Source organism: Vipera ursinii (assembly GCF_947247035.1).
Source record: "Vipera ursinii genome assembly, chromosome: 7".
Taxonomy (NCBI): domain Eukaryota; kingdom Metazoa; phylum Chordata; class Lepidosauria; order Squamata; family Viperidae; genus Vipera; species Vipera ursinii.
Genome location: NC_139521.1, coordinates 10,446,411 through 10,473,478, shown reverse-complemented (window position 1 = coordinate 10,473,478; position 27,068 = coordinate 10,446,411). Strand labels below are relative to the sequence as shown.

Below are 27,068 nucleotides of genomic sequence, written 5' to 3'. Positions count from 1 at the left end.
TAGAATAATGCACTTGTGATTAATCGTCACATCCTGCTTTGAACTTGCCGTATTTTTCCGTCTATAAGACGCACCCTTGTATAAGAGGCTCTGGCATGCGAGTTTCTCCGTGACGATCCGCTTTTCGGCGGAGCGCCAAATAGCTGAGCCGGCAAATCCGGAAGTTCGGTCGGCCGACGATCTTGCCCCCTCCCGTTTTAGTGGCAAGCCCACAGGGGCTTGACACCTGCACCAGGCGGCATGGCAACCCACACAGGCACACCCTGGGCTGGGAACTCCGTGTATAAGACGCTGCACTTGAATAAGACGCAGCTAATTTTTGAACAGGGTGTTTGCAGGAAAAAAATAGCGTCTTATACACGGAAAAATGCGGTAACTGTTGTGTACTATTTTCTGTAAAGCCAAGGCTTTGTTGGACTTATCTGTGGATTTCTTTTTCTTAAAAGCATCAGCCTGCAGGACCGTGGGAACAGTCCACCACACCTGTTTTTATTCAGACAGCCTTGCCTTGCCCTCCGTGCCACGTCCCTATTCCAACGTGAGTTATTTTAACTCTTGTAACTTTCAGTACATGGAAATGCACAGTACAGGTAGTCCCCGACTTAACAACAGTTCATTTAGGGACCGTTCAAAGTTAGCAATAGCCCCGGGAAAAGTCACTTGTGAGCGTTTTTCGCACAACCACTGCAGCATCCCCGCGGTCACGTGATCAAAATTCAGACGCTTGGCAACCGACTCACATTTATGACGGTTGCAGTGTCCCAGAGTCATGCGATCACCTTTTTGCGACCTTCTGACAAGCAAAGTCGATGAGGAAGCCGGGTTTCACTTAGCAGCCACGTTACTAATTTAACAACCGCAGCAATTCCCTTAAACAGCCGTGGCAAGAAAGGTCGTAAAATGGAGCCAAACGCACCGAACAAACCTCTCACTTTAGCAACAGAAAGTTTGGGTTCAGTTGGGGTCGTAAGTTGAGAACTACCCATATTGCAACTTATTTGTGCTTTAGTTAAGTGGGGCACTATTTACGAAGGCCAAACCGGATTGGACAAAGTATATAAATCCCAGTTTTCTCTTACCAACAGCAGCTCCTTTTTTCCCCCCCTGGTTTTGTTGTTGTTGTTGTTAGCTGCGAAGTCGTGTCCGACTCATCGCGACCCTATGGACAACGTTCCTCCAGGCCTTCCTGTCTTCCACCATCTTCTGGAGTCCATTTAAGCTCAGGCCTACTGCTTCAGTGACTCCATCCAGCCACCTCATTCTCTGTCGTCCCCTTCTTCTATTGCCCTCCATCTTTCCCAGCATGAGGCTCTTCTCCAGTGAGTCCTTCCTTCTCATTAGGTGGCCAAAGTATTTGAGTTTTAGCTTCAAGATCTGGCCTTCTAAAGAGCAGTCAGGATTGATCTCCTCTAGGACTGACCGGTTTGATCGCCTTGCAGTCCAAGGGACTCGCAGGAGTCTTCTCCAGCACCAGAGTTCAAAGGCCTCAATTCTTTGGCGCTCAGCCTTTCTTATGGTCCAACTTTCACTGCCATACATTGCAACTGGGAAGACCATAGCCTTGACTATACGCACTTTTGTTGACAGGGTGATGTCTCTGCTTTTTAGTGTGCTATCTAGATTTGCCATGGCTTTCCTTCCCAGGAGCAAGCGTCTTTTAATTTCTTGGCTACAGTCCCCATCTGCAGTGATCTTGGAGCCCAGGAAAACAAAATCTGTCACTACCTCCATTTCTTCCCCATCTATTTGCCAGGAATTGAGAGGGCCAGATGCCATGATCTTGGTTTTCTTAATGTTAAGTTTCAACCCAACTTTTGCACTCTCCTTCTTCACCCGCAACAAGAGGCTCTTTAGTTCTTCTTCACTTTCTGCCATTAGAGTGGTATCATCTGCGTATCTTAGGTTGTTGATATTTCTTCCAGCAATCTTAATTCCAACTTTTGATTCATCTAGCCCTGCCTTTCTCATGATGTGCTCTGCTAGGCAGGGCGACAGTATACAGCCTTGCCGGACTCCTTTCCCAATTTTGAACCAATCAGTGGTTCCGTGTCCAGTTCTCACTGTTGCTTCTTGACCCGCATATAGGTTTCTCAAGAGACAAATAAGATGGTCTGGTACTCCCATCTCTTTAAGAACTTGCCACAGTTTGTTATGATCCACACAATCAAAGGCTTTAGCATAGTCAATGAAGCAGAAGTAGATGTTTTTCTGGAACTCCCTAGCTTTCTCCATGATCCAGCGTATGTTGGCAATTTGATCTCTAGTTCCTCTGCCTCTTCGAAATCCTGCCTGTACTTCTGGTAGTTCTCGATCCACATACTGCTGAAGTCTAGCTTGTAGGATTTTAAGCATGACTTTACTAGCATGAGAAATGAGTGCAATGGTGCGATAGTTTGAACATTCTTTGGCACTGCCTTTCTTTGGAATTGGAATGTAAACTGATCTTTTCCAATCCTGTGGCCACTGTTGAGTTTTCCAAATTTGCTGGCAAATTGAGTGTAGCACTTTTACTGCACTGTCTTTTAAGATTTTGAATAGCTCAGCTGGAATACTGTCACCTCCACTAGCTTTATTGTTGCTCAGCTTTTCTAAGGCCCACTGCACTTCACATTCTAGGATGTCTGGCTCGAGGTCAGTGACCACCTCATTGTGATTATCAGGGACGTTAAGCTCATTCTTGTATAGTTCTTCTGTGTAATTTTGCCATCTCTTCTTAATCTCTTCTGCCTCTGTTAGGTCCCTGCCATTTTGGTCCTTTATCATGCCCATTTTTGCATGGAATGTTCCCTTCATCTCTCCAATTTTCTTGAAAAGATCTCTGGTCCTCCCTATTCTATTGTTTTCTTCTATTTCTTTGCACTGTTCATTTAAGAAGGCATTCTTATCTCTTCTAGCTATTCTCTGGAATTCTGCATTCAATTGGGCATATCTATGTTTTTCTCCCTTGCCTTTTGCTTTCCTCCTTTCCTCAGCTATTTGCAAAGCTTCCTCAGACAGCCATTTTGCTTTCTTGCATTTCTTTTTCTTTGGGATGGTTTCTTACTCAACCTCTGTAACTGCTCTTCCTCCTCTGCAGGAATTTATAAGGAGCTACCAATCTAAAACTAATCGGAGAGTAAATTGTCACTGACGGTGGGAGTTACAGGCAGCTCCTGTGCTTTCAGATCCCTGCTCCAATCACACAGAATATTCAGATGAATAGGTGGGCCCAGAGACCAGTCAGTTTTACCAGCAACTACCTGGTGTGCAAAAGCAGGATCTTTAAAATTGACAAAGGGCGCTTTAGACTTCCTCGGTTAAACTGCAGCCTGGGGGGGAAAAAAAAGAAAGTCAACAAGCAGCATAGAGCCAGTTTGGTCTGGCTAGGAGACCATGAGTTCTAGTCTCTCCTTAGGCATGAACGGGATGGCCCGGTGGCTCAACGATTAAGACGCTGGGCTTGTCGGCTGGAAAGCCGGCAGCCCACGTTCGAGACCCGAGCTCCACGCAGTGGGGTGAGCCCCCGTCCTCACCTCAGCTCCTGCCAATCTTAACAGGTCGAAAGCATGCAAGTGCGAGTAGACGAATAGGTACCACTTCAGTGGGAAGGTAATGGCGCACAATGACATCACCATGCCCTGACACATGACTGCAGCAAGGTCTTAGAAACAGCACTGCCTCCATGGCCTACAGTTGGCAGTGACCTTCTTTATTTTTATTTTTATTTTTAAAAAACATAGGCATGAAAGCTGATTGGATGACTTTGAGCCAGTTACTCACTCTCAGCCCAACTCACCTCACAGGGTTGTTGTTGTTGTGAGAAAAATAGGACAATAGGCCACCTTCAGTTATTTATAAAAAGTAATAAAAGGCAGAACAAAAATAAATCAAATAAATACTCTACTTACCCAGTAGTGGCAACTTGCAGCCTCCTGCCATATCTTTTCCTCGACAGACGCTGCAACTGTTTTAACCGCCCAGAACGTATTTCCTTTTTCTCATTCTCCCTGATTCTTCCTATAAGAACGAGCCCCATTAATAAAACAGGATGACTGAAGCAAGTTGTCCATGCTTGAGAATCTGGAGTCTTCTCTTTGCTCATATACAAAGACAAACAAGTTGGCCTATCTCAGGGGTAGGCAACCTTGGCTCTTTTTTATGACTCGTGGACTTCAACTCCCAGAATTCCTGAGCCAGCCATGCTGAGGGGAAAGGGAGAGGCTTCCAAGCTGAGCCATGCTGGCTCAGGAATTCTGGGAGTTGAAGTCCACCAGTCATAAAAGAGCCAAGGTTGCCTACCCCTGGCCTATCTGAAGGATCACTACAAAGAGTTCCCAAAGGAACCATTCAGATGAACGAAATGGAATCATGTTTAAATAAATTGAGCTTGTTTATTTTCTCTTTGCAGGCAATGCTTTGGAAAACACGAGGTGAGTCATTATAGCTGCCACTATTTGAAACAAAACTGAGCTGTGCATAACTTGGTTTTAATTAAGGGTCTCAGAACTAAGCTTGAGCATATAATTGACTTGACATGAAGTTTATTTGCGACCAAAATGTTTTGCTTTTTTGTTTGAAACCCACAGATAATTTTTCATCAGCAGAACAATGCAAAATTGTTCTAAAGCATTTGTAAGCATGAGGTCCCCGTTTGATCAAACTTTGGACATATTTCAAATAACAGGGCACGTTGATGAAATAGCCTTTTCTGAATGTTTAATTAGTTCGCTTCTTTTTATGGGGCTTTATTATTTATTATTTTTGCACGCTATCTTTCTTGGAAACCATTAAATGGTTTGTCAGCTGATAACTGCTGGCATGATATATTTTGTGGCTGTTTCAACAGAATCTGCAAATGATATTTTGAAAATGAAAATGGAATTCAAATGTTGTTTAGTCAAGTAGCATTTGAGAGTTCTCCAGTTCCATGAAAGAAATAATGTGTGTTGATCTCAATATTACACAAGAGGTCCTTAAGTCATCTGGGTGGAAGATGAGAAAGGTTTTTTAGCATCAGGTAGTATGAACGGAAATCAGCATGCACTCTGTGTGGAGTTTCAGTTTTTTAAAATGGAAAAATCTCAAATGAGTACTTGAATTTTGCACACACAAAAAAGTGAGGTTCTTAGAATATGTTTAAGTAACAAGAATATTCCATCATTAAAATGGCTTGAGATTTGTAAAGAGTGAATTGGTCTCTTACAATTTCATCTGAGCAACTTAAGGCAACTTTGACAGATGATGTTTGGGGGAAAGTTCAATCTTACTACAAATACCTAAAAAAATACAGGGGGAGGGGGTTTGAGAGAACGTAGGAGAACTAGAATTTATAAATATGACTTATGGTCCCAGTTGACATAATAAACAGAACAAATAAACTGCTGCCAAATATATTGCATCCTTCTAAGTTGGGTCGCGATGGGTCGGACACGACTTCGCAACTAACAACAACAAAAAGTTGGGCATGCCATTTGTTCATCTGTCCTCTGGGGCATTAGTTCCCTTTTTCCGTTAGACTTCTTAAAGAGGTTTAAAAAATTGTTTCTGAACCTAGCTGAGTTTCCACAGGCATTTTCATCCTCTTTCTTTCTTTTTGATAATCCAGTTTTGGCCACAATTCATCTACTCTACAAGTACTCCCCATTTGGCTATGAGAATTAGGACTGGCAAGCAGGACTGTGACTGTGATTATGTTCTTATTTCAGTTTTTCTTTGCTTTACTGAGTTGCAAAGATCATAAATGCATGCTGCTTCAGCTGGTGCAGAATGCAGCTGCGCGGGTTGTGATGGGGTTTTCCCGATACTCCCATGTAACACCTCTACTCCGTGAGCTGCATTGGCTTCCGGTTGCCCTCCAGGTGAGATTCAAGGTGCTGGTGATGACCTATAAAGCCCTAAATAGCTTGGGTCCGGGATATTTGAGGGAACACCTGCTGCCGGCATCAAGTTCCCTTCGTCCCGTGCGCTCGCAGAGGGAGGGTCTTCTCAGGGTGCCGCCGGTAAAAGACTGCCGGCGGATAACACCCAGGGGGAGGGCTTCTCTGTGGGTGCGCCTGCCATTTGTAACCAGCTGCCCGTGGAGCTTAGGACTGCCCCCGACCTTCGTTCATTTCGCCGAGACCTGAAGACCTGGCTCTTTGAGCTTTCCGGCCCAGGCTGAGAGTTTTTAATTGGGGTTTTTATATTTCTACTTCAGGGACTGAATTTAATCATTTTTAATTGTTTTTTAATTTTTGTATTGATGTTTTAAACACCTTGTAAACCGCCCTGAGTCCTACGGGAAAAGGGCGGTATATAAATCTAATAAAATCTAAATCTAAATCTAAATAAATGTGAGAAATAGTTGTAAATTTTTCATCACTGCCACAACTATGGACAGTTGGTGAATGAAACATCAAACGACAATTATGCGTGCTCTCAAAGTTTGCTATTAGGAGTGACTGATGTGCTTATGAACAGTTTGAGAATATAACAATGATGAGAATTTAGGTGTCATGCACAAATAAGGTATATAATATGTAAGGCAGGGGTCTTCAAACGTGGCCCTTCTATGACTTGTGGACTTCAACTCCCAGAATTCCTCAGCCAGGCACGCTGAGTGAGTCATAGAGGGCCAGGTTTGAAGACCTCTGATGTAAGGTTTCATGCCATGATGGATTTTAGATGTGCCATGGAAATTCACTGTGGTTACTATTTAATGTAATTTACAAAATAGTCTTCCAGTCCTTTACGCCAGGGGACCCCAACTCCTGGTCCGTGGACTAGTACCAGGCCGCGGCATGCCAGCAACCAAGCCGCACAATCAAGCAAAGCCCTGTCTGTGGGATGTAGGCAGCACACAAAACCACGCACCCTCCGGTCTGTGGAAAAACCTCTCTCCACAGAACCGGTCACTGGTGCCTAAAAGGTTGGGGACCTTTGCTTTATGCAATAAGTCTCAAAATGCAGTATGGTCTTGGCACCCCTTCCTTTCTCCTTCGTACCTTTTAAAATGCTTTTCATCTTATTGACTCAAGCTTAGGCTTGAAGTATTATCCTGAATACTTAGAACTGCCAGTTGTTGGAAGTTCATAGCAGAAAATCTTACATAGTTGGTTTGTGCTAGTGCTTATTTTGCTTTTTTTATGTGACTGATACCACTTTTCTATCTATCTGTGACCAGAAGAGTGGCTTTAATACTAAACGATAGTAATAATTTTATTTATTTCATGTGGATTCTGGAGAATCAACATCTCTGATCTCGTTCCTTTTCTCTCTTTTTAACAACTTTTAAATGTATATTTTTAGGAGTACATGGGTAATTCCACTCCATAAGCTAAGCAAAAAGACTAAATTTCAGTTCCCAATTCAATATATTAAAAACTCGGCAGCTTTTACACAACACAACTTTAAGGAAACATTAAAGTTAACATGCTTCAGTTTTTGAATTTTGATAGTAAAATAATGATCAGTGGCCTTCAGGGATTATTTTGATGAACAAGATTCAGTAAGGCTGTAGTCAGCCAGTCATCTGAGTATAATTTCTTATTGCAAAACAAGAGGGGATTAAAAAAAATGATAGGGAGGTCTTAATTCAAAATGTTATGCTTTCGGTGATTACACAAGATCTCTCATTCTGATATATGTATATTTTAGAAAACATATGTAGACTGGCAGGAATGTAAACTGTTACGGCTAATTTAATTATAATAATATCAATAAAAACGGACCCTGGTTAGAAAAAAATAACAACTGCATGTATTGAGACCGCTAAGGTTTGGAAAAAATACCATTAATAATAGACTAGAACATCTGGCATAGATTGTTAATTTAAAACAAGTATGGATTATGTTTCAGGAGTGTGGATTGAAACTCTTATTGCTCAACTTTACAGCAGGCTGAGATTTGCAGATGATGTGATGTCTTGGCAAGGTTAGGACCTTGTTGGCTCATGTTGTTTTTTTCAGAGGCATATGAGTGGAGGTGGACACTAAGAGTTGAGAGCAGGATGTGTCACAGAAGAAAAATATTGCACCAAGACTTTCTCTATACAGGTAGTCCTCATCTTACGACTACAATGGAGCCCCAAATTTATGTTGCTAAGTGCGAAATTTGTTAAATGGGTTTTGCCTCATTTTATGACTTTTCTCACCAAATTTGTGAAGTGAAATCACTGCCGTGGTTAAATTGGTAACACTGTTATTAATTGAATCCGGTTTCCCTAGTGACTTTGCTTGTCAGAAGGTCGCAAAAGGGGATCACATGACCCCAGGACGGTGCAACCGTCATAAGTGTGAGTCAGTTGTCCAGCATCTGAATCTAAACCAAGTAACCATGGGGATGCTGCAACAGTCATGGGTTTGAAAAATGGTCATAAGTCACTTTTTCAGTGTCACTGTAACTTTGAGCAGTCATTAAATGAACTGTTGTACATTGAGGATTACCTGTAAGTAAAAATTATGCACAGGTGCAGCAGAAATGTCCATTCAGAATGTCAGAAGATGAAATGGGGTCAATAATTTTGAACTAAATCTTTCAACATGTATTTTAGGGCATTTTAGAAATTATGAAAGGATGAGACATATCTAGCATTTTTGTTCAATCTGCTTTTAAAATTTTATTGTAGTATATTTTCATGGCCAATGGAGAACATTGTTTTACTGTTGTTGTAGCTGGTCCATTTATAAGACTATAATGCCAATTAACATTTAACTAGAGTTGAAACCCCAACAAAGTAAAATTGTCTTCCAAATGCTGAGAAGGAGGGAACTGTATGAAACTCTGGAAATAATAGTAATACTACTTTTTTATTGATAGAAAAATAAAAGTACAAAGTTTCCAGGTAAAATTCAGATAGATAGATAGATAGATAGATAGATAGATAGATAGATAGATAGATACTTAGATGTAGATGATAGACAGACAGACAGACAGAGGTGATAGATGTAAATGTAGATGATAGATGTAGATATAGATGATAGATATAGATGATAGAGAGAGAGATGATAGATATAGATAATAAGATGACAGGTGATAGATAGAGATGATATGGATAGATATGATAGATGATAGATATAGATGATGAGATAGATAGATAGATAGATAGATAGATAGATAGATAGATAGATAGAGATGATAAGATGATAGATAAATGATAGAGATAAATGATATAGATGGATAGAGATAGATAGAGATGATAAGATGATAGATAAATGATAGAGATAGATGAGAGATGGAGAGAGAGAGAGAGAGAGAGAGAGAGAGAGAGAGAGATCAAAATAACAGCTGATTAAGGCATACGTTAATAGATGAGTCTCTCTCTTCCTGCTTAATATTCTGAATAGGCTCCTGGTATTTATATTTCTTTTCTCCATGTAGTTTGTCCTCTCCTTTCCTTCTCTTCCTTATTCCTTGTCAGATCAGCATTTGATCTCTAGCATAATCAGAATTCCTATTGGCTTCTGTCTTCATAAGCCTCCTCTGTATTTAATAACTCTGTTTGGTGTCTGTCTCTGTTTTTTCCCCCTACTCTGTCTTCAGATTATTTTTATAAGAATTCTGAAATATAATCACTTCTTCCAGATCCTTACAAGGAGTTTTGAAGTGTTGATGAAGGTTGGCTGAGCGACCACACTCAGCATGTATTCCTTAATGGTACAACATCTACAGGGAGGGAAGTATGCAGTGGGACATATCAAGGTTCTGTCTTGGGCCCAGCACTCTTCAACATCTTCATAAATGAAATAATAATAATTCACAATGCATCCCCATAATTTTAAATATTTTATAATAAAATATTTGAATCTAATATTATGCCTGTTTATTTTAATGATGCTTATATCACTAACATTCCAAAATCAAATGAGTATCACAATCCTATTACATTAACAGGAAAATGAATACATCTTGCTGGTCAAAGAAAAAGACCTGATAATCTGAGATTAATCTTGTAGCGTCTAGCAGCAGCAGGATGAAACCACTTATTTCATTAGCCACAGTTGTCAATGGTGCTAACATCGGATGTTCTTGCTTGACAACATAGGGAGACGTAGCCTTCCTTTAACTCGTATATTACTTTTAGAGCTAGAATTAGTGGACGCTGTGGGGAGTAGGGAGATTGTATCTCAAGACTGTTTGTAACAAGAGAAGATAAGAATTTGGCAGGTTGTTAAGGGAAAGTTTGCATTTTAAACTAATTGGAGAATGATTTATGACGTTTAAATTAAGGGAGGGAATTGTGATTGATACGATGTGTTCAGGGGAGGAGAATTCAGATTTTGGCTTCCATATGTACCTGCCGAAGCTATGCAACTATATTAAAAGATTCTTAAACAATGCCTTGAAGTTCTTTGAAGTACTGCATTTGTCGGAACCATGACAAACCAAGACTTTGATATCATTTATCAAAGATACCAACATCTAGTTTTTATTTTCTCAAAATCCTAAGGATTTTTTTTTTACAGTAATTCATCATTTTGTATTCTTTTGCAAAAAGCTCAGGTAAAAGATTTATTCATGAGCAATAGGATTTTCTGAAACTGACTGGTAGAGCGCTAAAAATTCAATCTGTCTCTTTACACTGCTCTGTATCAGCAATGAAATGGGTCTAAATAGTTTGCCTAGTTTATTGAAGCCTATAGTTACATCCTTATCAAAATTTGAACCAGCTATCTTTGGATATCGTTGCATGAAATGTGTGGTAGCACAAATATCGGTTGCCTTCTACGGTACTAGAGTTTATCAGAGTCAGGCAGCATTTAATAAGTAATAATAATAATACTTCGAACAATTTATATCCTTTGATGATACCTTTAACATCATCCAAGAACAACTGCCCTTCCCAATAGGTGGATAAAAATGTCAAATCCAGTCTAAACTTTTGGCTGACTGTGTGATCAACCTTAATAAATATGATTTTACTGTTGTAAGCTGCTTAAAATCTATGATTGAAGCAACATGTCCTAAATAAGGATTAAATGTCATGTGTTAATCTGTCTTGTATGAAAGCTCGTAGAATTAATGTTGAAGGTTGTTTACAGTGTCCCCCAAGTAATTGTTTCAATCTTTCAGCTAACCCCATTGCCGTGCCACAGTGCGGGGCCGTATTCCTGCAAAAGAGTCTGTGGAAGGTGGCTTGATTGTCAGAATCATACTTGCCTAAAAGAATGTCACACGGTTTCTAAAACAGATGCAAACAATGACCGGCAAAAGGTAAGTCATCTTTTCAGTGGAAAACAGCTGGTTTCACGATAAGACACCCCACCCCACCCCAAGCTTTCTTAACAGGTGCATTACATTATAAGTAGGGTATATATGTGTTGCAGGGACGCGGTGGCTCAGTGGGTTAGGATGCTGAGCTTGTTGATCAGAAGGTCGGCAGTTTGGCAGGTCGAATCCCGAGTGCCGCATAGCAGAGTGAGCGCCTGTTACTCGTCCCAGCTTCTGCCAACCTAGCAGTTCGAAAGCACGTAAAAATGCAAGTAGAAAAATGGGGACCACTACGGTGGGAAGGTAACAGCGTTCCGTGCGCCTTTGGCGTCTAGTCATGCCAGCCACATGACCACGGAGACGTCCTCGGACAAGCGCTGGCTCTTTGGCTTTGAAACGGAGATGAGCACCGGCCCCTAGAGTCGGAAACGACTAGCACACGTGTGCGGGGGAACCTTTACCTTTACCTTTTATATGTGTTGCACGGAGCCTCTCAATGTAACGTTCTTTCTAATAGTAATAAAAATTTTTGAATAATGTTATTCAGTCTTGCTTGTCGTGCAGTGGTGGCATCAGACAGGGACCCCATGAATCAGTTAGGTATTTAAGAATGGCAGAGCTCTACACAGCAGTTTAAATAGGATTGTAAATCTACTTAACTCTACCCCTTTCTCTGTCTATGCTGAGTGGAAACCTATAGCTTGCTAGGGCTCGTGAAGGTTTAATTTGTTGAATTCCTTACCGGGTATTCTGGTAGATGATAATAGTAATGGCGATACAGATTTGCAGATGATAATAGAACACTACTTGATAATTGTTGAGCCTCGTAACTGTATTTAGATTTTGCTGCAACAATTCTATTTGGGCTCGTGCTGCTTTTTTTCTTTTCTGTTTTCTTCCGCAGTGCTGCCAAAAACTACAGAATGCTCTAAAGATTTCTGACTTTTCATATTAAAATAAAACTTTATCCTGTTTAAGGCCTTATTTAAGGCCTTGGCCCACCACTAAGCCATTAGTAGTATTTTTTTTTACAAACCTGTGGTAGTTTATTTTCTGCTTTAGGAAAAATCCTGATAATTGCAGTAGATGACTGAAGTAATGGCAACTATATCATATCTGCTCTCTACATGTACTTTAAGTTCACCCTGTATGTTCCCCAAAATTGGAGCGTTAGTGTATAGGCATCTGTGACTGACCCTGGATATACTTCCTACATCTTCTAGGTCAGAGTTCCCCAACCTTTCTAGGTTGGCGGCCTGGGGGAAGTGGTGGGGGGGAAAGGAGATGGTTTTGTTGAGGGCCAGGTGCATGCTCACATACAAGTATCCATTGCTCGCGCGAGTGGGGCCGAGAGCACCCGTGACACTTGCGCAAGTGAGTTCCTGATAGCCCACGACACTCGCCCAAGTGAGGCCCTGAGCACCCAGAACGCTTGCAGGAGTGAGACCCCGAGCATCCGCAACATTTGTGTGAGTGGGGCTGTGTGCACACATGCATATGCACACACCAGCCAGCCACTCACACAGCCTGTGTCAATGCTGCTAACATCGAATGTTATTGCTTGACAAGAGATGAAGAAGTAGCTATTTCATATGTTAAACTTGTGTATTGCTTTAAGAGATTGGATTAAGGTTGGGATGGGGGAAGAGGAGGATTGTTCCTCAAGGCCATCTGAAATTAAAGAAGATAAGAGCTTGGCTGGTTTTCTAACGGAAGGGAAACTGATTCTTTAAATTAATTGGAGAATATGATTAATGACAAAATTAGAAAGGTGGAGAATTGTGTTTTAATATATTGTGCAAGGGGGCAGAGATTTCAGATTCCAGCTTTTTTCAAGCAAGCATTTGCCGGTGTATTAGGCTAATAAAGGACTTTTAAGGTAAACAATGCCTCAGAGTCACTTGAAAAGCCCATATGTCGGAAACTTGACAGCCTGGTTGTGAATAGGCCACGGATCAGTAGTGGACCATGGCCCACAGATTGGGGATCCTTGTTCTAGATTGTACCTGAGTTTTTCTTCCTTCCCATCACTTTCTACCTCTTTATTTGATTGGTTGTCTTGGGGTGTATGCTTTGGATTAGGACCTAAAAATCCTAAAGATTGATCATCTTCCCCCCTCCGTTTTAGTTTAAAGCCCTTTGGATAAGCTGAGCCGTTTGCTTTCCAAATACATTCTTCCCAGTTCTTGTGAGTTGCAGCCCATCCCTTGCTAGAAGCTCTTGTAGGAAATGTAGACTGTGATTTAGGAATCCAAGGTTCCCTTGGCGGAACCAACCCTTGAGCCAATGGTTCAGTTCTAAAATCCTTTGTTCCCTCACTGGATGTTGATCTTTTATTGGAAGTGCAGATGAAAACATCACTTGTGCTCCTAACTCCTTAACTTTCTTGCCGAGCTGCTCATAATCTCTTGATATTGTTTTTAGGTTCATTGTCGTGTCGTTCATCCCCACATGAATGAGGGGAAAGGGATAGTAATCTGTGAGCTTATTTTAGTAAGGTTCTCAGCCACATCTTTGATTTTTGCTCCAGGGAGACAACATACCTCCCTAGATTGTCCGATCTAGATACAGCTGATTCTGTACCTCTCAGAATTGAGTCTCCTATCACCAACACTTGCCTTTTTTTCCTTGGGAGAATCTGAGCTACTTTCCTTCTATCCCAGGGACACTTGATGATGTCCTTTTTCCAGGTGTCTTCATGCTTTCTTCCACGGGGAGGCTATAAAACTGATTGCTCAGCACTAGTGGAGTTGAACTAGACAGTAAGGGCATTGCTTTGGGTTGTTTTTTTCTTCTATGAGTGACTGGTTTCCATTGGTCAATCTCTAAAGGTTATGTACGTTTCACCTCTTCTAGTTGTTTGTTCCTTAATACGTTCGGTTGCTTAGGATAAAGTTTCTCGTTTTGTAGGTTGAGTCTCAGAATAGCTCAAATTGCTTCTATCTAGACCTGTGGTGGCAAACCTATGGCACGCGTGCCACAGGTGGCATGCAGAGCCCTCTCTGTTGGCACACGTGCTATTGAAAAGTGAAAGTGAAAGAGTACAGCCGACATGATACAAAAGAAGAGATAATAAACACGGAGTTGCTGTGATTTGTCTCCCCGCTCTCTCTTGCTCTCTCTTCAGCGTAACAAAGGGAAGGGCTACTTTCTCCCCAAACAAAATATTCTGAGATTTACAAGACACCTACTTTTTTGCAGGAAATCTCTGGCTGCTTTTTAGGAAGTGCTTAACTCTTAGCCCTCTACTTTCTGCCTTGAAAACTTATCCCTTTGCTCCCTGTCTTGAAGTGTTGTGTACCTATATCCCTTTCCTCCCTGCCTTCTTGCCCTTCGGTTGCCCGGCCATTGCCATGAGATGTGTACAAAGCTTCGCTGCCAATTCTGCAAGGGAATCCCTCAGATCCTGTCTATTATGCCTGCTATCTCCTATTCTTAATAAAGGTTCTTGCTGGGAAGAAACTGTTCCCAAGAGTTCTGCTTTCTTAAGATGTGGGCTTGAAGTAGGCTCTGACATCCATGCTGCCATTGCTTAGCTGGCCTCTGTCTTCACTGGGCCACCACCATTGAACTGGCCTCCCACTGCCTCAATGCCCATCCTGGACTCTCTGAGCCCTGGGCTGCTGGCTGGGTGGCAGGGCTGTCTCTCGGGCAGCCGGTAGTAATGGCTCCTTATGCTATCGTAGTGTAAAACAGAAGACATTGCAAATAGCAGGTTCATGTGGACGTTTTTTTCCTTTTCAGTATTGTTTCAATAGTAACTTCACGACTCAAATCAACCTTTGCTCAGTAGGGGTAAAAAAGCAGTGCAAATGCATTGGCTTTGTGCTGAAATGCCACAGTTAGAATCAGACAACCAGTTCGCTCATTTAACTTTTTTCTGAGATTAACATTGGTGCCATTAACCACTCTTTGCTCTGGCTCCCGTGTTTGCCAGCTCTTAGTTTAATTATCTCTTTGAATGTTTGAACGCGGACTAGCTCTGTTTAGGTGCGAACCTAAAAGATGTTATCCCTTGCTGAAAGCAGTGCTTTGGCCCTCTCCCTTGTTACCCTGGGGTACCCTTTTTACACCAAGGTGATCGCTTAATGTAGGGGGGAAAAAAAAGCAAACAGAAAACATTCTTTCTCTACTCAGCAAGCTGAATCTTTCGTCAAACTGCAGATTCATTTAGGTTGCACATAGGCCTCCCCTACCCGTCCTTTTTTAGGAGTGACTTTCAGGTGCAGGAAGAACAAAGGTCCAAATGGCTTCTGCATATGTATTTTTCTTTTCTTTTTTTAAGGTTTCAGGCCAATATAATTAACATTTTGTCACTTGACAAAAGAGCCAAGCTTCTTTAAAAGGTAAAGGTAAAGGTTCCCCCACACATGCGTGCTAGTTGTTTCCAACTCTAGGGGCCGGTGCTCATCTCCGTTTCAAAGCCGAAGAGCCAACACTTGTCCGAGGACGTCTCCGTGGTCATGTGGCCGGCATGACTAGACGCCAAAGGCGCACGGAACGCTGTTACCTTCCCACCGCAGTGGTCCCTATTTTTCTACTTGCATTTTTACGTGCTTTCGAACTGCTAGGTTGGCAGAAGCTGGGACGCGTAACAGGTGCTCACTCTGTTACGCGGCACTTGGGATTCGACCCACCAAACTGCCGACCTTCTGATCAACAAGCTCAGCGTCCTAACCCACTGAGCCACCGCGTCCCTCAAGCTTCTTTACATACGTTTAAATGAACAAGATTGTCCCCAAAAGCAAATAAATTATAAATCATGCTTTGCTGTCTTACTAGGCAGGTCCGGAATGTTCTCAGTGTGAAGAAGGATGTTCCAAGCCACGACCGCCAGGGTGTTCTCATGCGTGCCCTCTGCCATGCCACCCTGGAGAATGCCCGCCGTGTTCCCAAATGATCCGAATAAAATGTCACTGCAAACTGACAAGCCTGTACATTGAATGCATGTACGTAATCAAAGGATCCTGGTTTGTCTTGTTTCACCTTTTGGTACTGAAGCTATGTTTATTTAGTTTTTACACTGCTGTGCTTGAGATGTCGCTTCACCCACCTCCTTTTTCTCCTTCTCTTTCTGAATAAACAGTCAGAACCATCTGGTGGAAGGCAACTGCACCAGGGGATATTTTAATAGTTGTGGTTAGTCCCAACTATCTTGGTTGTTTATGTTTGAATCATATTCTATTTGTAGGCTGCCCAGAGTCCCGTAGAACGGGCAGCTTTAAATGAGGAGGAGGATGGAGAAGGAGAAGGAAGGAAAGAGGAGGAGGAGGGGGAGAAGGAAGGAAGAAGAATAAAAAAAAGAATTGGTTTTATTGTTTCTTTGGGGGGCCGCTGTTTGGAATGGTAGATGGAGGTACCAATTTCCAGGGTTTTCCTTCAGACTTGATTCAAACTGATATACTAGTAGGAGTAAAACAAACTGTTGTTTTACTGAACTAGAACAGAGGTCCTCAACCTGTTGAGCACCAGGGTTACGTGGAGAGAGGTTTTTCCACGGACCGGAGGGGGCGTGGTTTTGTGTGCTGCCTGCATCCCGCGGATGGGGCTTTGTTTGTGTGGACCGGTTGCTGGCCTGCCGTGGCCCGGTATTGGTCCATGGACCAGGGGTTGGGGACCCCCGTACTAGAACTTTGTACTGTCTGGCTCATCTAGCTTTTTGGGCACGCAGGGTTAGCGGTCAATTTATCCTAATTATCAGGCTAGATGGAATCAAAGCATTTTTACCAAAAGTCTCTGAGATACAGAGGGCATTTCGCGGGTTGCCTTATAGAATTTCTTCATTTTATTCTCATGAGATGTATCACTGAATCCGATATTACATCGGATTTATTTGATTGTTCAAAATCAATCTCCTTTTTTTTTAATCCTCACCTGTTTTACATCTGTTTTCTCAGCTCAGCATTGATATGTTGATAGAAAATAAGATAATGACTTGACTTGCTGTTTATTTTATCTCTCTTTTTTTAATGAATGACCATTGGTTTATATTTCTTCAGAAAAATCACTAATGCCGATGCAGAAGAAAAAGAAGAGCTGTGTTCATGCAAAAACCAGTGCCCCAGAGAGGTAAATACTAAAAGAAAAAGCATTTGAATCTTTGGATGGCAGTGATGTAGCATTGGAAATTGATTAAGTAGCGTCATGGCAGACTTCAAAAGTCATCCGAAGTGCCTAAGCCATGTATGCCCAATGACAAATGCATCCAGTGACTTTAATTCTAAAAGCTGATGGGGAAGAAGAGTCAGTGGGTTGATTTGAATAGTGAATTCTGAAGGAATGTTTAACATCTGGTGACTCCGTGGGTGAATCTACATTGTTACTTTGGTATTCGCCTGGAAAGACTTTTTGCATTAAAATGAATTGTGTAGAAAATTTCTTAGCATCCTTGGCTCAAAGGGCAAGGAATTTTAAGTACACCGTATAACCAACAAATGTAAGGAAGCAAAACAGAGCATTTATGTTTCGTGCCAGACACATATATTTCTCTCGGACTTTACAGCTGCCTTGCGGTCATCGATGTAAAGAGATATGTCACCTAGGGGAGTGTTCTCAGAATTGTAATCAGAAGGTTAAGATCCGTTGCCCTTGTAAGAGACTCAAAAAGGTAAGCTATATTGATGCGATCAACTGTATCCTAAACAGGGTGGTTGTATTTTGTATGATTTTATTTGTGAAATGTTATTTACCACTGAGGGACTTTCTGGAGCCATTTTAGGAGGTCTCACAGGGAAACCTTGTTCCATGAGGAGAAGTCGGCTTAGGATTTACTACAGGTAGTCCTCAACTTACAACCACAATTGAGCCCAAAATTTCTTTTTGCTAAGCGAGACATTTGTTCAGTGAGTTCTGTCTCTTTTTATGACCTTTTTTTTGCAACAGCTGTTAAGTGAATCATTGCAGTTGTTAAGTTAGCCACACCGTTGTTAAGTGAATCTGGCTTCCCCATTGACTGCTTGTCAAAAGGTCGCAAAAGGGGATCACATGACCCCAGGACACTGCCACTGTCATAAATATGAATCAGCTGCCAAGTGTCTGAATTTTGATCGTGTGACCATGGGGATGCTACAACAGCCGTAACTGTGAAAAAAAAGGTCGTAAGTCACTTTTTCCAGTGTCGTTGTAACTTTGAACTGTTACTAAATGAATTGTTGTAAATCAATCACTACCTGTATACTGCTTTTCCTTTTTTTAAAGAAAAAGATCATTATAATAATTAATGTGAATATTTTTATTGTATTTTTAGTTTTGCTTGTTAAGCTTAACTCTAATTTATAATAAAGCTATATTAAAGATAACAAAAGCATAAAATAACAAACAAATATACATTGTATAAATTAAATGGTATAAAGTACTATATTTTTAGGTCTGTAATAATAATAAGGTAAAGGTAAAGGTTCCCCCGCACATGCATGCTAGTCGTTTCCGACTCTAGGGGCCAGTGCTCATCTCCGTTTCAAAGCCGAAGAGCCAGCGCTTGTCCGAGGACGTCTCCGTGGTCATGTGGCCGGCATGACTAGACGCCAAAGGCGCACGGAACGCTGTTACCTTCCCACCGCAGTGGTCCCTATTTTTCTACTTGCATTTTTACGTGCTTTCGAGCTGCTAGGTTGGCAGAAGCTGGGACGAGTAACAGGAGCACTCGGGATTCGACCCGCCAAACTGCCGACCTTCCGATCGACAAGCTCAGCGTCCTAACCCACTGAGCCACCGCGTCCCTAATGTAATAATAATACAAAAGTATTGTTAATTAACAATTAACAACAATAACATTTTTATTAAATGTATATGCCACCCAACTCTGGGTGTATACACATTTAAGTGCAAATTACAAGATGAGTTTTAGTGTGGTATTTTTTTTAAAAAAAAAACTTATGTGCGTTTTTCATTTTTTCTTTCTTGAAGTCATCCTTAGTTAGAAAGAATTCTTCAAACTCCTTCCTTTCATGTATTTTTTTGGTTGCTTTGTACAAGACTTAGATAACCTATTATAGATGCAGTTGTAATAGTGACAATGGGAACTCTTTAAGCCCTGTGATATTTATGGCATAATTAAGGTAGAACTGGAAAAAAAATGGGTAATTATTTCATTTAATCACTTGCTTACGGCTGGATGTGATATTTTAGATTGGTGATGACATGCTAACCAGATAGAGAAAGAAAAGCAGAATTTTTCAGCAATTAGTATGGCAAACAATCTTTAATAGACAATTCCTAAAATAGAATTACGAAAGTGATCTTTCTACCTTAATTAAAATTGAAAAATATTAACATTGCACACAAAACAGGCAGAGCTTTGATTGCAGCTACTACCTTGCCCCCCTTTTTTTTTTTTACAAATCCTGCTGTGTGAATTTTTGTTGTGCACTGCACACGGTTCTGGACTAACTTTGGTTGCCATTCTCTTGTAAGAAGAATACTGGTTAGGCCCTTTAATGCCTGGGAGATACTAATATTAATTTTCCCCCAACCGATTCCCTGTATGTTTATTATTAGTTCTATCTTACATTTGTGGATTCCACTTACAAGACATTTGTCGTACATTATCGGATGATCTGGCAGATGGGTGGGTAGATCTTCAACTCCCTTTATTCTGTCTTCTCTTCCTTCCCAAATCTCCCCACTGTCAGGACCCACCCCAATCCATGTCTTAGGAAAACAAAAACTCTTGGAGTCAGTTCTAGTCCAAAAGGAATTTTTACTAGGACATACTTGGTTGTGGAAATACAAGACAGGAACTTAGTATTGTTTTACAAATTGAAACTTTATAAAGGGTTCCCGGTTCAACCCCCCCTTCCCTCAACCCCATTTGGTCAGCCCCCATCATTTTACTTCATGTCATCCCTTTCGTGGGAAAAAAGGAACTTCGAATCTTTATGGTTATTGCCTTCTTCCTCTACAGAATTAAATGAAGACACAGGCCAGATGCCTTCTTCTCTAACCCTCCCTTTTGTTCCCCCAGTTCAAAAGATTTCCCTTGGTCTTTGAAATAACCTAAGGGAGGCTGAAACCACATGCGCTCCTCCTTCCTCGGGAGATGGCAGAATCCATGGGGGGGGTGGTGTAATGTTTTAAACATACATTTATGAATGTGATATAAATGGATTCTGACACCCACTTTGGAAAGATATGGGAGGTACGAAGTAGGGGAATTGTGGCATTCATCCAGCTAGCAGATGAGTGCAATAGAATCCTTCCTTCCTTCCTTCCTTCCTTCCTTCCTTCCTTCCTTCCTTCCTTCCTTCCTTCCTTCCTTCCTTCCTTCCTTCCCTCCCTCCCTCCCTTCCTTCCCTTCCTCCCTCCCTTCCTTGCATATGACTGCTCATCTTAATCAAATAATTTGGAGCAACTTAGAGCCCCTCTTTAAGGGAGATGGGCAGTTTAGAAATATGAAATATAAAGAAATAGTTATAAGTGTACTTTTGTTTGTTGGGAGAATAAAATAGTTTATTTGGAACATTCTTTGTAGCAAATAAGTTTATAATATATATACAGAACTTTTTAGGGGGGAAAGTAAGGATTTGTTTTAAAAAAATCAACTTGTTTTCCTAGGAACTTCTGTGCAATGAAGTTCGCGAAGGCCAGTGTTTCTTAGAATGTGATGCGGTATGCAAAGAAATGAAACGGAAAGCTTCTGAGGTAACTTGCCCTTTGCAGTTACAATATATTATTGCTATTTTGAGCGATGAAACTGTGTGGAAGTTTACTTACCAAGATTGTTGGGTAGGCCAATTAAACAGCACTTGCATGTTAAATTTAGTTCGTTTGTATGTAGTGCAAATAAACCTCTGTCTGAAACAGAGCTGAGCCAAGAACAGTGCAGAATTAGATGAAATATTGTAAGGTGGGGTAGGGTTGTCTGCCTTGGTATAATGTATCATAACCCACGTTCCATTGTCTTGCTCTTCAATGCTATGTGGCAGGACACATTTTAGGCTGCAGTGATTTTAACTCTCATTTATTCCTCTAGTTCAGGGGCCTTCAAACGTGGGCCTTTTATGACTGGTGGACTTCAACTCCCAGAATTCCTCAGCCAGCGTGCCTGGCTGAGGAATTCTGGGAGTTGAAGTCCACCAGTCACAAAAGGGCCAAGTTTGAAGACCCCCCCCTGCTCTAGTTTGTCTATAATTTCCTTTATGTTGGGGGGTTTCTTGAGTCTTTTATAGAAGGTGTACATTTTCATTTACTGGGAAATGCACTGCTCACTCTGATCTGCTATCCTGCGCTGTCTGGTCTATTATATTTTGTGTGTAATAATTTACTGAGCGTATCCATTGTCATTTCAAAACTGTCAGTTAGTTTATGCGTGTGCTTGGCTCTGTGCTTTTTATCATTTGACAATTGAGTATGTACACAATCCATTTTGTGCATGTAATTTCAGTTATAAGAGGGTGATGCAGAATAATAGTTTGGTCTAGTGCAGGGGTAGGCAACCTCGGCTCTTTTATGACTCATGGACTTCAACTCCCAGAATTCCTGAGTCAGCATAGCTGACTCAGGAATTCTGGAAGTTGAAGTCCATGAGTCATAAAAGAGCCGAGGTTGCCTACCCCTGGTCTAGTGGATATGGCATCAGGCTGGAAGCCAGGAGACTGTGAATTCTGGTCCCACCTTAGGCATGAAAGCTAACCTATCCCTCAGGGTCGTTGTTGTGGGGAGAATAGGAGGAAGAAGGAATATTAGATGCATTCACCACCTTGAGTTATTTAGAAAATAATAAACGAATGAATGAAATAAATCCTTTACATTTAACAACCAACATGTGACAAGCGTGAATCAGGCCTCTGTACCCTTTCATTTTGAATGATTTCAGCCATTGTAATGGGAACTAAAGTTACGCTGAAAAAAACTCTTAATGTAAGAATGGGAGTACTAGATACAGAAACGAATATATTTGCCCTCAGATCTGTGAGCAGATCTCTGCATTTGAGAGCAGTGGAGCGATCTGGGGGCCATAACCTTAGTTCCGCTATTTGTCCACATCAGGAATCGTAGTCCATCATCCCCAGCAGCTGCATACATCATTTGTCAACTATTTGGCTGCTTTATAAACTTGACCGGTTCACTTTAGGAAAAGACCTTTTGAATTAATTTCTTGCATCCCTCCTGCCCCTGACAATCAGCTTGACTGCCTTGAGGGAAGAGACCTGACTACTACTACAACTACTACTACTCCCCCCCCCACATGCATGACACACAGTCTGTTTGCACAGCCCACTGTCATGCAATTTGTTTGAAATCTGTAATGGATATGCCATACAGTAGAAATCATGTTTGAGGCAAGCATGATCCTATTGTTCACGGTGGGGAAACTGGCATCTGGGCAAAATCAGAACTTAAAAGCAGAGACAAGAAGGTTTTTTTTGGTGACTAAGAGCCACAATTTAAGTGTTTCATGCCCTGAGGGTCACCCTCGGAAGGGGATGGTGCCGACAGTCTGGGATCATCTCACGTATGTGGCTGAGGCTGGAATATCCGTGGAGATTCTTAAGTCATCCAGGCCACGGTTGTCCCAAAGATGCTTTTCCCAGAAGACAAAGGTACGATCTTGGTTTTTGTTTGAAAGCATCAAGGAAGCCCTTGGAACTTGTGGCCATCTTACAGTAACTGGGTCTTCGTCAAATCCACAAAAAGTTCCACCGGGAGCTGCTTCGTAACAGGCAAAGAAAGGGCAACAAACAGCAACGTCATTCCATGCGCTGCAGGGATATCTGAAAAGCTCTGGGTTTTTTTTCAACCAATGCAACATACCTGGATGCTTTTTAAACGCAGGGATGTATAAAGGCAGAAGCAGACAAAACACCCCAAAAGAGCAATTTGGTATATATGCAGTGCCGTGTAGCAAAGCGCGTGCAGACCTGTATGTTGGGGAAACAGAACAACCACTTCACAACACAGGGGAACAAACTCATTAGGAATAGGATTCAGCACTCCAGCTGCATCTGAAAAACCAGGGCCGCTCTGTTGAAGAGAGCAAAGTCCACATTCTGGGCAGAGGGGACCACTGACTTGAAAGAGGAGTTAAGGAGGCCATCTTCGTTAGAACTGAACACAATTTTTCCCTCAACGAAAGGGAGAAGAATATGACACTACCACCTATCTTCTATGTAAATTCCTGGGAGTCTACCTCTGTGAAGATCTTACCTGGAAAGTCAATACAACCCAGGTGGCCAGAAAGGCCCAACAGAGACTCTATTTCCTCAGGGTCTTGCGGAAGAACAGAGTAGAACAACGACTAATGACCTTCTTTTACCGGTCTGCTATAGAGAGCGTCCTCTTGCATTGTACTGTGGTTTGGTATGCTGGTCTGACAGCCGCGGATAGGAAAGTATTACAGAGGGTGGTGAGCACAGCACAAGACATTGTGGGCTGTCCCCTGACACCACTGGATGATATCGCCAGGGCTCATTGCCTTGGAAGAGTGAGGAAAATTCTCAGGGATGACTCACACTCTGGACGGTATCTCTTTACTCTCCAACGATCGGGTAGGAGATACAGGAGTATAGCCAGCCGTACCAACAGGCTGACGAACAGCTTTTATCCATGGGCCGTTAGGCTCCTGAACGGGAAATAATTTTATAAACTTTATGCATGATTGACTTGCAAGGCCGGTGTGTTGTGCAATTAGCTCACATGGTGTAATAAGATGGAGGGTTTGCGTCACTGTGAGTTGGGGGTGGGGGCACGAAGGGAGGCTCAGCCAATCTCAGTGTATACCTGGTTTGTACTTTTGACAATAAAGGTTCATTCATTCGTTCATGTACAATGCAGTCCTTTCAGCAGTCCCACGAAGGTGCCACACCTCAGGTAACTCTGTGGATACAGATAAAGCCCACCACCACCCCTCCAAAGTGGTCTCAACGCCTCCCAAGAGACCTAACGACCCAGTGAGTGCAAAGAATTATAAATCCTTCCATTCCCCACCAGTCAGTTAAAACTGAAGAAGCTTCTTGGCTGAGAAGCGAAACATTTTCAAAGGAAAAACCCAAGAAAGCCCAGTTGCCTTTTGAAGAACACCATTCGGATGTGAGGCTGGAATATTCTACATAGCCTGAATGTAATGTACCCATTTCCCCCTTTCTTCCCCCCCCCCCATTATTAAACCGAGTTTTGCCTAATTTGCCTTGGATGGATGCATGGATGCACAGTCATTTGGGCAGGTGGGGTTTCCCCCCCCCCCACGCTAACTGGGAGGAGATCAGACTGTGTTTGAAGCTGCTTCTGATTCAGCAGGTAAACTGGAGCAGCCCAACCAGGTCGATCCACTTCCCGAACTCCAGATATAAATGCTCAAAAACTTGGTCTTCTGCTATTCGTGGGAAGAGTATATGCTTAGATCACATGCAAAAAGATGCAGGCAGAAATTTCCACACATACCAGCACTCTGCAGTACGGGCTCCACACACTTCGGAGGTGCCTGCGATGTCATGGAGCATGTAGAGCAAGGCCCAAACTTTTCCCACATTCGCACAATGCTGCTTTCCTAATCCCCTCCCCCCCAGTGTGCTTACTTGATTTGAACTAATTTTTGCACTGATGTCATTATATGAATGATGTAAAATGATGGCAAATCGTGCAGTTTGTGTCATTTGTATGATTAATGCTGCTGTGGGTGACATATTCTCCAGTTGAATGGACAATCAGGAATAGCACGCACTCTTTCCCCTCCAGTTTGACAATTAAAACCAACATTTTACTGTTCTTAATGTTAAGTTGAGTAGCGTGGCTTCGAAAGTTCTCGGGCTATACCTTAGTGCAGTGATGGCGAACCTTTTAGAGACCGAGTGCCCAAACTGCAACCCAAAACCCACTTATGTGTCATCGGGTGCCAGGTAGGCGTGGCCCATTGGGTGGGCGTGGCCCATTGGGTGAGCATGGCTGCGGTGGGAATGGCAGACTGGGTGGGACAAAAAAGTTCAATCAATCAATTCCAACTTTGCAAGATCTGTTTTTTCCCTGCGAGAAGTTGAAATTGATTGATTGAAACTTTTTTTTTTGGCACACAGCGGCGGAGGCCTAAAGCGAAAAGGTTTTATAAAACCCAGCTGAAGGCCTAGGGCTGGGGCGACGGCGCGCGTGCCCACAGAGAGGGCTGTGCGTGCCACCTGTGGCACGCGTGCCATAGGTTCGCCACCACGGCCTTAGTGAGCTAATGTCACGTCCTATGAAAGTATGTTGCAGTTAGACCAGGGGTGTCAAACTCAATTTCATTGAGGGCCGCATCAGCATTGCGGTTGCCCTCAGGGGGCCGGGTGGGTGTGGCCTGGGTGGGCATGGCCTACTGGGTGGGCGTGGCTAAAGTGTGTATGGCCTACTGGGTGGGCTTGGCCAGCTCTACATCGTTTGCATCAAGGGTGCCTATGGGGGCCTGGGCAGGAGTGGGACAGATCTGAGGGTCTCTGGCAGAAGGAGGGTCTCTGGGCCAGGGCCAAGGCAATGGGGGCCGTTCCCTCACTGTTTCCAGGATGGCTTCGCCTGCCGCATGAAACCACTTCGCGGGCCGGATCTGGCCCCCGGGCCTTGTGTTTGACATGTCTGAGTTAGACAATCTATGTAGAACTATTTTCGCAAAAAGCGACACAGTGTGTTTTATATTTTATTTATGCAGATTAAGGAAGCAGAGGCTAGAGCTGCCATGGAAGAGGAGAAACGAAGACAACAGGTATTATTTCCATCGCATAGGATAAACTTTTCATATGTTTTGCCTTGAACTGGATATTTCAGGTTAAAGTGAACTTGTGAAATTCTAAACAAGCCAACTTCATTCTGCGGATTTATTGTGTTTGAGCCACCAGTGGTACACCCTTACTCAGTTGATCCCACTTAGCTCCTTGTGTCAATCTAGATCAGGGGTAGGCAACCTTGGCTCTTTTATGACTCGTGGACTTTGCTTCTTGTCCTGCCTTTGGGCGCTTTGGAGAATAGCTTGAAATATTGCTTATTCCAAGACTACGAAGAATATAAATATAAAGAGCCTTGGTGGAGCAGTGGGCTAATGCCTCCTTAAGTAACACCAGCTGCCTGCAATTAGTGCAGGTTCGCATCCCACCAGGCTCAAGGTTGACTCAGCCTTCCATCCTTCTGAGGTAGGTAAAATGAGGACCCAGATTGTTGGGGGCAATTAAGCTGACTTTGTAATAATGCCGCTGGTGTGTGTGTGAAAGCTCTAATAAGCAGGCATATACATAGAATGAAGGCTACTGCTAAGCTTGTAAGCCGCCCTGAGTCTTTGGAGAAGGGTGGGATATAAATGGAACTAAAATAAAAATAAATAAATAAATAAATATTCTAGACCAGGCATGTCAAACTGCCGGCCTGCGGGCCGGATGCACCACGCCAAAACCGCGCCCACCCCATTGCCGGCAATGGGGAAAAAGTTCCAATAGGTCTCGCAACGTCATGAGTTTGACATGCCTGCTCTAGACTTTTTGTTTCACTCCAAGTGAACTTCCAGCTGCAGTATATGAGTAGGGTCAAAGTGTGTATGTGCCACCATATGCTTGAGTAGAAGGACTCTTCCATGGTCTGGTGCTCTCAATTAGTTCAAATTTCTTTCCTTAATGAGCATCACCAAGTCAGACCGTGGCATTATTCCATTTACACAGGGCCAGTGTGTCGTACAATATGTTATTTTGAGAAATGTGGGGGGGGGAATTGGTAAGCTCTATTGTTAGAAATTTTTATCATTTATTTTATTTTATTTATTTTAATTCCATTTATATCCCGCCCTTCTCCGAAGACTCAGGGCGGCCTACAAGCTTAGCAGTAGCCTTCATTCTATGTATATGCCTGCTTATTAGGGCTTTCACACACACCCCAAGCGGCATCATTACAAAGTCAGCTTAATTGCCCCCAACAATCTGGGTCCTCATTTAATTTAATTTCGTCTTTTTCTCTCTCTC

At 42.4% G+C, this 27,068-nt stretch overlaps 1 protein-coding gene across 2 annotated transcripts in view; it reads left to right on the top strand.

The window, feature by feature from the left end:
* The window catches only part of NFXL1 (nuclear transcription factor, X-box binding like 1), a 52,824-nt gene that overhangs the window by 24,806 nt on the left and 950 nt on the right, over positions 1 to 27,068 (top strand). For both annotated transcript variants that reach the window (XM_083367394.1, XM_083367393.1), the window contains 8 exons: positions 447 to 538; positions 4,388 to 4,409; positions 11,029 to 11,169; positions 15,949 to 16,115; positions 17,166 to 17,235; positions 17,669 to 17,773; positions 20,719 to 20,805; positions 25,775 to 25,828. In XM_083367394.1, coding sequence (XP_083223520.1) covers positions 447 to 538; positions 4,388 to 4,409; positions 11,029 to 11,169; positions 15,949 to 16,115; positions 17,166 to 17,235; positions 17,669 to 17,773; positions 20,719 to 20,805; positions 25,775 to 25,828 — 738 coding nt within the window. The remainder of the gene's footprint in view (positions 1 to 446; positions 539 to 4,387; positions 4,410 to 11,028; positions 11,170 to 15,948; positions 16,116 to 17,165; positions 17,236 to 17,668; positions 17,774 to 20,718; positions 20,806 to 25,774; positions 25,829 to 27,068) is intronic.